Source organism: Physeter macrocephalus, chromosome 10 (assembly GCF_002837175.3).
Source record: "Physeter macrocephalus isolate SW-GA chromosome 10, ASM283717v5, whole genome shotgun sequence".
Taxonomy (NCBI): domain Eukaryota; kingdom Metazoa; phylum Chordata; class Mammalia; order Artiodactyla; family Physeteridae; genus Physeter; species Physeter macrocephalus.
In genome coordinates this window covers 83,161,650-83,174,472 of record NC_041223.1, presented here as the reverse complement: position 1 = coordinate 83,174,472, position 12,823 = coordinate 83,161,650, and the positions used below count along the sequence as shown (strand labels likewise).

Genomic DNA, 12,823 nt, shown 5'->3' with positions numbered 1-12,823 from the left:
GCAGTCATTCTTTGAAATATATTCGATTTATTTTTGCTCTCTTTGCGACCAGAAATGGTTCTGGCTGCTGATCCAAGACCCGATGGAGACAGACCATGCGTACCTGGTTCACTACTGTGTGTTTACCGCTTATGATCTCTCCCTAAACATCTTACAAACGTTTCAAACTCAACAAACGCAAGTCGGAGCTCATTATATTCCCTGAAAGCATGCCCCCCGCCCTTTGTCCCATATGTTAGCGGATGGCACTTCCGTTCCCCAAATCACCCAGCTCAGGCTCATCCTTCTCATGACGCACGTGGGACTGGTGAAAACAATCTGCACGGTACCTGCATCGCTGCTCTCTAATTCAATCCCTCCGTCTCGTCCCTATGGTTACTGCCTAAGCTCCTCAGGCAATCATCTCTCACCTTTCCAGAACAGTCCATGGCACAAAGGAGACCATCGACAGACATCGTGGCACGAATTTATGGATAAAAGAATACAAGAATGAGTGGAAAACTTGGACAGTTGCTGTCATCTGCTCACAGGCCGCACTGGCCCCATCTGGCACCCTTCAATCCATTTACCGAACTAAGGAAAGACACACCTTCCCAAAATACGTGTCTGATGACATCATCTCTCTGATTATCACCATTCACTGACCAGTACCAGCTACAGGATAAAGACTAGCTTCCATGGCCGGCGTCTGAAGCCACCCAAGGTCAGGCACGCGTGTGCCTTTTGCTCTACCCTCTTTTCCTGGGGTCGTGCTCATCCTGCAGATACTCCCCAGTACCCAGAATGACCGTGTTGATTCCGGTGCCACGTCTTTACCTAAGCTATTTTCTCCATCAAGATTGCTAATCCCCTCCTTGCTTTTACACCTGAAAATTTAGTCATTTGTCAAAACTCAGCTCACACCTCACTTCCTCTCTAAAGCCTGTGCTGACCTTTGTGCTCTCAGCTCCACTTCCTCCTCTTTTCCCACATGACTCTGTACTCACCTCTGTTAACAGCAGCGTTTCACTCCTGTTCACAGGCCTGCACTCATCCCCTGCTGGAGTCTTTTCCCTTCTTGAGAGTGGAGGCCTTCGCCTTATGAATTTGGGAATTAGCACACGTGAACACTCACATGTTTGCAGATGGATGGATGAGTGAACAGATGAGTAGATGGTAGAGAGTCATGGAAAGATTAGAGGCAAGGGGATATGATAAGATTTGCATTTTAGGAAAAACACTGTGATGTCAGAGCAAAGAGCTGGAAGGCTGAGAACAGAAGCCGGAGACCATTATAAATAATCCAGTGGGGATGTATGGAGAAACAGAGCGGGGGGTAGCAGTAGCAAAGGAGAGAAGGGAATGGATTTGAAAAATATTTATAGAGTGAACACACAGACTTGAATGATCATCTGGGTGGACAGCAGGAGTGAGTCTGAGAAAACTGAAGGCATCAAGGATGACTGCCAGGCTCCTAGCTTGGATGACTGGAGGATTTCTTCTAGTTTAAAATATATATACATTCTGATCCATGGCATTATGCCTGGCAAAGATGCACCGGACAAAGTGGCAAGTTACATGTGTCTGCCACACTGTTGCCTTTGCTGTTTCTCAGAAACACATTTGTTCCGTCGGCGCAAATTTATACATGGAGCCCATCGTGTGTTTTTCTATTACCACCATTTGCTCTAAACTTTTCCCGAAAAAGATGAGGGATTAAAAATGGACAAACAACATTCAAAGAAGTATGTCACCTCATATTTGAATAGCTCCTCCATTACACTAAAGGACAGCTGAAAACAGGAAACCAGGAAACATCCTAAAGAACAGTAAAAGAACAGACTCCCCTAATTTCCACCGATTTATAAAGATTGGAAGAAAGGATTTGCAGCAGGCCATCTCTTGTTCTGGCCAGCCATCTCATCAGTGGGCTGGGACATAAGCACTTGAAAGCACACTGTATACCATTAAAATACCATTATAATCATGGTTTTTGCATATTTAACAGAAATGTTTCATCACCTGAAACATAACTTTAAACATACTTTTCTTGCTTCTTGGCAAAGAAACATGGGTCGACCAAGTAAATCCATCCCTGAAGTACCTCATTAATCACAGTGCACTTGTTCTTGGCAAGAACCTTAATGTGCTACAAAACCTGTTATTAAAGTAAGATTTGGGGATTCCCAGGCTGGCAAGGAATTAGTTAGTTTCACTGCTTTAGAAATGGTCTTCTTATAACTTCCTTTATTATTAACGGTCTCGTTAGACTTACAGCTCAAAGTAACTTTCCTTTATTAATTTAACGTGTGAAATCCACCTATTCTAAAGCTTATTTAAAATCATAAGTAGCAATTGCCAAAGATGGCCTGTCCCCCACTACTACATCAGCTGTAGTTGTGCAGATGCTTCTGTCTTTGTGCTAATGTGGGTCTAGCACCCCTACCCGATCGCTCAAGCATTACAGTTTCAGGCTCTAGAAATCAGTAACGCAAAACTTCACAGCAGCACGTGCCATTGACAAGTACATAATTTATTTTGTATCTACCACTGAAGACAACGATTGACCAATAAAGCCTGGTGAGTAGAGAATTATTCGAACTTGAACCTCTTCAAAAATGATCTGTCAAAAATTTAAGATTCTGTAAGGCCAGAAAAACCTGTGAGACCCCAACACATTGAAAAGAGAAAGTTGCATTACAAGAAGTCCTCATTCATGTTCAAGGGCAACACTTAGGAGATACAAAGCATGAGCGCCAACCAAAGTTGTCTCTCACCCTTTCTGAATATACAACACATCAATTACCAAAACTTAAAGTCCGCTAAATAGCATCATATTGTAAAATCAAGGCTATGAATGTTCTGAGCAAACTCTTGTGTAAAAAACCAAAAAACCAATTTCCATACAGTATCTATTTTGCTGCCAAATTAAGCACAGATCATATTGCTAAATGCTTTAGTGGATGCTGGCAGGTTCAAATAATTTTTTAGGCTCATTAGGGTAATAGGATTCATTATGTATCAACCCAGAGGGCAGGAACATGAAAAGTATCAGCCGTGTTTCTCTAAGTCTAGCATTTACTGCAATAACCACACCTAAGGCAACGTGAATCTTACACACATTATACCTTCTGATGTAATAACGATGCTACACAACATCCTCCTTGTGTACACTGCAAGATGGAAGGTTGGCTGGAATATTCCACCTCATGCTACATGTTCGCATCAATCTGGGGCTGTACAATTTTCCAGACACCAGAGTCACACAGATTGTAGACTCCACCAGTTTCCTGACTACTATGTGGTCAAATTCCAGGCTCACCTATTTACCAAACCAGCCACTTCGTCCATGTTATTTCAAAAAAATGTTTCTGGAGTCGATGCCAATCCTCCATCCCAGGTGAGAGCTATGTTTGGAAGACATGCCTCATTTCTAAAAGACACCTAATTCATGTGTTCCAAATCTTTTTTACTAGGAAACAAGGAACCTGTCAGTGAGTGCCTTAAACTTTCTCTACTGGCCTCCTACGGCTGCTGTCTTTATACTTCATTTTAACATAAAGAAGCAAAAAAGGGGAACTAAAAAGAGAGGAGGAAAAGATGATGGTGTAAGGGCATAAAAGCTACCTTAAAATGTCCACATAAACCTAACTCTAACAGGAGACTGAATGAATGGTCATTGTGGGAAAAATAGTAGTAAACTTCAAACGCACTGAAAGATTTTAAATGCCTAAGGGAAAAATAAACATTTGCTTCCAATCATTTTCTCATTAAGCATCCTCTGCTAGATGATGAAGCCTTAACACACACGCTCTGACTCCAAGCCACCACTGCCTGCTTCACCCACCGCCTGACCCCGTCCCGGGCGGCGCGCCGGCCCTGCACCTCGGCCCGCGCCCCTGCGCGCCGGGCTCCCCGCCAGCCTCGGCTACTACGCCCGAGCGAGCATCGCCCCGCCCGGCCCTGCTCGCGTCCTCGGGCCTCGGCCACCACTGTGGCAGGAAGGACTACGTGCACTGACAGACTTTCCGTTAGCGGCGGTTGAGGTAGCTGCGAGGCGTGTTTCCGGGTGCGCTGGAAACCTAGCTGCTGTTCCCCACCCCCAGCCGCGAGCGGCAGCCCCCCAGCTCCGCCCCGGGGACCAGGACCCGGGCCTGCGTCTCTCCTCTCCCCGCCGCCTCTACCCCGCCATCACCTCCTAACCTTTCCAATACACTCTCCCGAGCCTCACGCGGGCGCTCCGCCTCCCTGAGCCTTGCCCAGCTCCCGGGCGCCCCCCACGGTTGGAGTGGACGTATCTCGGGACCTAATCGCTCCCAATTATCCGCGCAGCTGGGGTCCCGCGCCTGCCCGGCTCTACCCCCGGGCGCCCAGAGCGGCCGGGTGGCTCAGCGGGAGCGCCGACTGGAAGGCTCCGTCCGCAGAGGCGGGAGAGGTGGGGCTCAGGGAGCTGTCAGGCTCTAGGAGGAGGACCCTAAACACGTGCAAAGAAATAAAAGCCACCACGTGTGCGCACGCGAGTGTGTGTGCACATGTGTGCGTGTGTGTGTGTGTGAGGAGGAGGACCCTAAACACGTGCAAAGAAATAAAAGCCACCACGTGTGCGCACGCGAGTGTGTGTGCACATGTGTGCGTGTGTGTGTGTGTGCATGTGCATGCGCGCGCCCGGCCAGGGCGTCTGCGCCGGGCGTCCGGGGGACCCGGCAAGAGGGCCCCCGCCGCCGCGGTGGCGGGGGGCGCGCGGGGGGCGCGGGTACTCACACGAAAGCGTGGTAGACGAACGCCCAGCCGCGGGGTCTCTCCAGCACGTTGTACAGGTAGTTCTGCAGCCGCCGGTACTTGACGTTACGCCGGCAGCTCTGGCCGCTGCTGTAGGAGAGCGGCTTCCCCAGCAGGCTCATCCGGGCGCCCTGCTTGCCCCGCCGGCTCTCCCGCAGGCCGCCGCCGCCGCCGCCCAGCGCGGCCGCGCGGGTGCCCAGCAGCAGCAGCCCGTCGCCCCCGGCGGCCGCCGAGTTCAGCAGCGCCCTGGCCCGGCCCGACTCCACATCCTTCATGCCGCAGCCCGCGCGCCCCCAGCCCGCCGCCGCCGCCGCCGCCGCCGCACCGCTCCTCACCCAGAGCCCTGCGGCGCCGCCCTCCTCTCCGCCCGCGTGCTGGCGGGGCATGGCATCACCGCGGGCACCGCGAGGGGGGCGCCGCCGGCGGGGGCCGCGGCCTCATGCGCGCCGGCCGCTTTCGAGGAGGCGGCGGCGGACGGGGCGCCCGGCGGCCCTCGACCTGCGCGCCGGGGAAGGGGGAGCAGCGGGGGCGGAAGGGCGCGCGGAGGAGACGGAGGAGTCCCGGGGTGAGCAGCCTTTAGCTTCGAATGCGTAATCAGGACGTGTCGGGGGCGTCACTCCAAGAGGGCTTCTCCGGCCCCTCCGTTCCCGTGGCGGATACTCCCTCCTGGCGAAGCGCCCCCGGGGCTGGAACGGGAGCTCCCCCGCGCGCACGCCCGGCCCCGCGCTCCCCGCGCCAGAGGGGGCCGGGCCCCGAAGCCCCTCTCGGAGGCCGAGCTCGGCGTGTTCTCCCCGGCGCTTTGGAGGTGTCCGGAAGGTGCGGGCCGCCTTGTGCCCGGAGGAGGGACGGGAGAGGCAGGCGCCGTTCCCTCCCGCCGCTACGCCGCCGCGCGGGCTGGTCCCGCCGTCTTCCGCGAGGGGTGTGCGCGGGAACGGCCCGGCCCTTCCCTCCAGGTACCAGCCAGTCCCCGGGCGCGCGGGCTGAGGCTCCGGGCGGGGGCGCTCGGGTCCCCGCGTTCAGGGTGCTGACCCGCGGGACACGGCCGCCAAGCCGGCGAGCTGGGCACCGGCTATCTCCCCGCCGCTCACTCCGGCTGGCGGGCTGTGACTTTCCATCACGGCGTCAAACAAGAGTAGCCGGACATCCCTCCCGGCCCGGGGGTGGAGTGTGGGGAGGGCGTCAAAACTCCAAAGCGGCTCCTCCGCGGAGAACAAGCGGCCCGGAGCTGCGCCTGGCAGCCGCGCGAAGCAGGGGAGGACACACCGGGTCCCTCCGTCAGGAAATGTTCATTTATGTCCGAGATAGTCAGACAACGGCCAAGTCTCGGCAGTGGCGGCGGCGGCCCCAGAGTTTGGGGGGGAAATCCTGGAGGATGGAGAGCCCAGGACACCGGCTTCGCGGGGTCCCCTCCCCACCCCCGTCTGCCGCCACTTACGCGGTGAGAGACGCGTCGCGAGGGACGAGTGGCCGGATCTCCTGCCGCCGCCAAGTCCCCAGCCCCCGGGGAGGAGGGAGGCCGCGGGGTCCCTGGCTGCGCCTCTGGCCTTCAGCGAGCCCGCGTCTAAAACCGTAAGCCGCTCAACCTCGCAGTCAGCTGGGGACGCCGAAAGGAAGCCGGGCTTGGGAACTTCTTCCAACAGAGTGGAATCCCTCCCGCCCCCCCCCCCCAAATAGGAAGGAAAGGATCACAGGTTAAACTGAAGGAGGAACTGGGGTTCCCCCACAGAGCCAGAGCAGACGCTTCTGAGGTAGTGCGTCCAAGTGCCTCTCCCTTCCAGAAGCCTAAAGGCGAGGCGCGAGTCCGGTGGCGGCTACCGCCGCCCCTCGGAGGGAGATGCTCTTCCGGCCCCGCTCTGGGCGCACACCCACGGCAGCTCCCGTCTGCCTTCGGCAGCCGCGGCACCTCCACGCTTTGCCCTTCCTTTTATTGTCGTCGCTGTGAGGCCCGCGCGGCCCTCTCGCCGGCTCCAGGCCGCCGGCGGGACCCCGCTTCCATCCCGCCTTGTCCACAAGCCTGGCGGCGGCGGCGGACACTTCCCCGCGGCGCTCCGTGCAGCTGGCGGCGGCTCCACGTGACTGCTGAGCTCCGGCCCCCGGAGTCGCTCTCCGGTCCCCTAATTCACTTCCCACCCGCGCGCGCGCGCGTGGAGGGGCGAGGGGGACGCCCGGTGGCCCGATGTTCAGGCCGAAGCAGAGCGCGCCCTGGAGCGAGCGCTGCGGGCCCCGAGCCGCACGAGGACCCGGCCGAGGGCGGGGAGTTGGCCGTCGCTATATTTAGACACACATCCCCCCCCCCCCGGAGTTTCTGCGCGGGGAGTTTCAGGGTCAAAGCCCTAGAGGCCTAAAAGGACCCGTGTGCACGCTTTAAACGTGAACACCTTGGCTTTTCTGCAGGCAGGAGAACGAAAACCATGTCCTCTTGACCAAGCGGGTTTTCCTTCTTGCAGACTTTGCCCCGCCCCACCGCGAAGGTCGGGTCCCTTCCATCTCACGGGCGCACCGGGCCCAGCGTGCAGGCAGGAAGGTTCGGGAAGGCGGGACACGTTTCGAGGGAAAGAGCCAGTTGCCTGATGTCCCAGGGATGCGGGGTGACGGGAGTGCGGCAATGATATTAGTGAAGCCGTGGTGTTGATGAAGTAAATGCGTGAAACTTTAAGACAGCATCAGAGGTGGTGATAGCAGCGGTTTAGAGGTGGGAAGGACCAGACACCCCAGAGGGGACCGGACCAAGCGCTCACAGGTGGTTGGTATGAGGGTTACTAAGAACCCAACAACCTCGCCTCGCAGTTTAGTATCCCTTCTTCCCCACCCCACCCCAGTGCTGGTTCCACATCTTTAATAGAACATATACAAAAGAGCATATGGTTGTATATCACTGACTCTGCCTGCTACCTTGGGAAAGAGGGGTTTAGCCACAACCCCTAACACCCGGCCTGCGCATGCTCGGAAGGAAAGGCCACGTGAGGCTGCACGGCCTCTCACCCCGGATTCTTTGTGTGGACCTGGCTTCTTCACTACCAGCTAACTCCCCTCAAAAGGCAAGAATCACCTGTGGGGAAAACAGAGTGTTGTGATCAAGCTTTTTCTCTCTTTGTGCCTTTGAACACAGATGTTGCTAGGAAACTGCCTTTCATTCTTTTTGTTGAAATATTAAAACCTAATATCACAAGAGAGGGTGGCATATAGCACAAAGAGTAAAACAATATAGTAGTGTATATTATAACCATAATAATTACATTAGAGCATTATAAAGAGGTATAAGGGTAAAAGATGACCACCTTTTTCAAAGCAAATGTTTATTTCTAGTGTAGAGCATGTGAAGTGATTTCCACTCCCCATCCTTTGAAGATGGGAGTGCTTTCAACGCATTGTAAGATGCCTGCCTGAAATTTATGACCATGGAAACTTTTATTCTCTGAAGTCTACCTGGAGATAGTTTCAATTGAAAATAGTTACTAGAAATATTTTACTTCAATGTGTTTTCTATCCCATTATATTTTTCATCTGAAGGGTACTCTAAAATAGTAATACGGAAAATTCTATACAAGAGCTAGACGTGCCCAGGGAAAACTTAAGGCAGAGCTGGTTTCACAGAATGTCAGTGACCCCATGACTCTCTCCCTTTCCTGCTTGTCTGTGCCCCCCCCCCGCCCAGTTCCCCCTCTGCCACAGCCCTACCACTTCAACACACCTCCCATCAAGTCATTGTCATGGTTCTGATTATCTAGTGACTGATGGAAGTGCTACTTTCTAGAGATATGAATGCATTTTGACCCACTGTGAGTTGCTGGGTCAACCAGATGGTAATGACAAATAGAATCCTCAAACCTTAGAGCAAAAGGGACATTAGCTGATGAAGAAGTGGAAATCCACTGTTGGCCACTGCTCAGCGACTTGCCCAAGACTCGGCTGTTTGCCTTCCTAGGGGACCGAAGTCCCCTAACTCTTGAGTGGAATGCCCTTTAAGCCATCCCACCCTTTCCCTTAGCTTTTATTTCCCTCCTATCAGACCATCACCAAACCCATAAGCATAGCAACTATAAGTGTGTTTCTCAGGTATCTTATTATAACCATTGATACACTAAATATATTTACTTCCTCTTATTATTTTAAATGTATCCGCATTGTGTACCACGGATATCATTTTTAGTCCATTGAGGATTCTTATCTAGGAGACATGATGCTGAGATTCTCAATGTGTTTCACCAAGAAGTAGAAATTAGAGAACCCAGGGCAACGTTAGAGATCGTAAGAGCCTGGCCAGACTACGTGAGGGTTCTAACACAGCAGCCCTGCCCTCAGTGGATGAGGCATGGCCCCTTCAGAACAGCCTCTGCCCAGGGATGCAGAAAAGGTGCAGGTGTGAGTGGATGCAGGTGTGAAGAGAAGCTGCTCGGGGACCAGACGGATAGTGTGGGAAGGACTCAAAAATTCTCACCATTTTCATCCCAGGAACTAGCAAACTTTACTTTCCTAGGAATTACTAAAATAATGCGTCAATCACCATTGTCAAAACAAAATAATAGCAGATATTTAGCACGTGTTTACTGTGCACGAGGCCCTGTGATTTCCAAGAATTATTTCACTTGATTCTGACAACAGCCTCTTAGGTGAGCACTGCAGTCGTATCCAGTTTATAGGGAAAAAACTGAGGTGTGAACAAGTTAATAATTTTTAAGAACTAATAAGCAGTTGAGTCTGGATTCAAACTTACAGGTATTTAATGCAAAAACAGAACCAAACAAACCCCACAGAAACAAAAAACAAAACCAGATTTTTAACTACAAAACTATATTAACTTTTGAAATAAAAAGCTTTAGCCTATTATTGTCGTAATAATTTTGACTGTTTTTCTTATCAGAAGAGAAGTGTTGGCAAGTTTCTAGTAGCTATTGTACAGCAGGACTTGGGGTTTTATTCTAAACACAGAAATAGACTTAATATGCCTGTTCACTTTTCCTGCAGAAATAGGGCTTCCCTGCATAGATAGTTTTTTTTTTTTTTTTGATTCGACATTTTAAAACAGTCCCAAATCGTGTAGTATTAATGTCTTGGAATTATATTTACATTTTTAGCTTTTTCCTAACTAACATTACCTTCAGTTTTATTCACAAAACCCTGTTTATAGTGCTTGGCTATGCCTGATTTCATTTTTTTTCTGACGTGTTAGTACGGCAGCGCTACTGTTTTTCTTTCAGCCAACTGCTTAAACACTTCTTTCCGGAAATAATTTGAATATAGTTACTTGATCTTTCTAAGATACATATACTTAGAAACTGTGTGAAGAGGTTGATACAGAAGGCAAACCTCTCCTTTGAGCAAGTGGACGGGAAAATTCTGTTACAATTCTGTGCCCCCTGGTGGCACTCACATTTTACCATAACCTTTTTCAAAGAGGAAATAAGAAAGCATCCTTTATGAATCTCCCTAAACCTATTCATCTCTTCAGCAAGCAATCATTAATCATCAGTGCTGTGCTAGTTGGAGTGGGTACAGAGAGGAAAAAGCATCTTGATTCTTATGTTCCTGGGCTGGTGGGGGAGAGATGGATGAATAAGTAATTCTGATGTGGTGAGTTGCCAGAGGTTTGCACGGGACGTTATGGGAAGCTGCGGAGGGTTTCCTGAGGAATGTAATGCTGTGTTAAGTCTTAAGGAAAAGCTGGATTTCGGTGACATCAGGGTGGGGTGTTCAAAGAAAAAATACTTGAAAAACTGTGAAGGCTTGAGAGCTGATCATCCATTGAGAATGGCAAGTGGTTGGATTCTCCCGGAGCCCAGGGCACTTCAGAAGGTGGGACTCTAAGGCAGGGCCTCCACGGCTAATGGTCTCAGCAAGAATTCAGGATTCTGTTCTGACCAGAGCAGGGAGCCACTGAAGAATGTAAAGCAAGAAACTCTACTTGTTCCTATTTCCACTTACAGAAGAGCACTTGATATTAGTTCAGCTTAATGAAAAGAAAAAAAAAAAAAAAAAAAAAGGCATGGCTTGAGCACCCATGCGTGGCACACACTGTTCCAGGCTGGGATTCAGAGATGACGTGTCTGTGGAGAGTAGTGATGACTGCCAGTCCTCGGGCAGGTGTCAAGCAAAACCTCCCGTTTTCAGGCCTGAGTCTCTGAGTAAACTAGGAGAGACCATCTGGCGCGGCCATCTGGGGAGGGGGAAGATGATGCGTTCAACTTCACGTTGAGCGTGGCCGGCCTGCTGAGACAGCCCAGTGGAAACGTCCAGTGGGTATACGGCTCTCGGCTCAAGGGGGAGCTAGCATTCAAAATTTGAGAATCACCAGCATATATATGTATATACACATATAAAAGATATAACCACCAGCATATATATGTGTGTATATCTATATATATACTTTCATATGTATGATGAAAGTGATGGGTTGGGGTCAGATTGCCTGGGAAAATACATAGATTGGCTTAAAAAAGAAGATGCATGAGGACCCAGCCTGAAGGTGGGAGCCTGAGCATTGAGGGTTGGAAAGGAGGAAGGAGAAGAGGAGGCTGAGTGATTACTGAGGACCACCGAGGACCACTGCCTCGACAGCCACAAAAGAAGCTTCAACAAGGAAATGCTGAACAGAGACCAGCTGAAATAAGAATTCGGGATTTGGCCGCAGGAGGCCATCGGAAGAAGTTGTTTCTGGGTTTTGTTTTCTTGCAGAATTTCTTGTAGAAAGAAAAATCAAGTCAGAGCGGGCAGGAAGGAATTCAAAGGGGAGGTGGTGAAGACAATGATTCTGGAGGGGAGGAGAGAGGGCGCTGCAGGCAGAGGCTCCGGGTTTGACGAAGGTTCCGAACACAACAGGATGCTGACTCAGGACGCTTGAGTGGCTGGCCGGCGCAGCCAGGCTCACAGGTCCCCTGGCTGAGTATGAGCTGCAATTACACCGACAATATTTCACTGCCAGCTGCGAGGTCTCAGACAACTTGGACAACATCTACTGATTTTGCTCAGTACTTTTATAGCATTTTTAATTGAAAAAAAAACTATCACTTTTTCATTTCTGACATTTCCCCCAAAGTTGAATTTAATACATACACATTTTTCATGTTTCATTTTATCTGGAAGGAAGATGCATGTTGGATAAATGATACATTATTCTTTGATTTTATTTATAATGAAAGGCTGTGGAACTGACCAGATCATTCAGGAAAAACTATGCATACATCTCTAATATCTGTTAAATATTCAACACAGTTTTCAGGCAGTGCTGCCGAGAGCCATGGGGAATGCCTGGGATATCTCAGACAGGTCAGGAAATGGCAGGGGTCCGGGCATCCAAGTGCCTGGAATTTTAACCAGACATTTGTTTTTCTCTCTCTTTTTTTTTTAACATATTGGAATAAAATTGCTTTACAATGGTGGGTGAGTTTCTGCTTTATAACAAGGTGAATCAGCTATACTTATACATATATCCCCATATCTCCTCCCTCTTGTGTCTCCCTCCCACCCTCCCTATCCCACCCCTCTAGGTGGTCACAAAACACCGAGCTGATCTCCCTATGCTATGCAGCTGCTTCCCACTAGCTATCTATTTTACATTTGGTAGTGTACATATGTCCATGCCACTCTCTCACTTTGTCCCAGCTTACCCTTCCCCCTCCCCGTGCCCTCAAGTCCATTCTCTGTGTCTGCATCTTTATCCCTGTCCCACCCCTGGGTTCTTCAGAACCTTTTTTTTTTTTAGATTCCATATATATGTGTTAGCATTTGGTATTTGTTTTTCTCTTTCTGACTTACTTTACTTTGTATGACAGACTCTAGGTCCATCCACCTCACTACAAATGACTCAATTTCGTTTCTATTTATGGCCGAGTAATATTCCATTGTACATATGTGCCACATCTTTTTTTTTTTTTTTTTTTTTTTGTGGTATGTGGGCCTCCCTCTGTTGTGGCCTCTCCCGTTGCGGAGCACAGGCCCCGGACGCACAGTCTCAGCGGCCATGGCTCACGTGCCCAGCGCATGTGGGATCTTCCCAGACCGGGGCACAAACCCGTGTACCCTGCATCGGCAGGCGGACTCCCAACCACTGCACCACCAGGGAAGCCCA

General features: G+C 50.7%; 2 protein-coding genes across 17 annotated transcripts in view; one reads left to right on the top strand and one right to left on the bottom strand.

Moving 5' to 3' along the window:
- KCNQ5 (potassium voltage-gated channel subfamily Q member 5) overlaps positions 1 to 5,144 on the bottom strand; it is a 616,346-nt gene extending 611,202 nt beyond the window's left edge. For all 3 annotated transcript variants that reach the window (XM_028494701.2, XM_028494702.2, XM_028494703.2), the window contains exon 1: positions 4,741 to 5,144. In XM_028494701.2, coding sequence (XP_028350502.1) covers positions 4,741 to 5,144 — 404 coding nt within the window. The remainder of the gene's footprint in view (positions 1 to 4,740) is intronic.
- An 84-nt stretch (positions 5,145 to 5,228) lies between these two features.
- LOC102992272 (translation initiation factor IF-2-like) overlaps positions 5,229 to 12,823 on the top strand; it is a 111,815-nt gene continuing 104,220 nt past the window's right edge. For all 14 annotated transcript variants that reach the window (XR_008618414.1, XR_008618415.1, XR_008618413.1 and 11 more), the window contains exon 1: positions 5,229 to 6,196. Coding sequence is in view for 5 of the 14 variants with exons in the window: in XM_028494698.1 (XP_028350499.1) it covers positions 5,345 to 6,196 (852 nt within the window). In the remaining 9 variants the exon portion in view is untranslated. The remainder of the gene's footprint in view (positions 6,197 to 12,823) is intronic.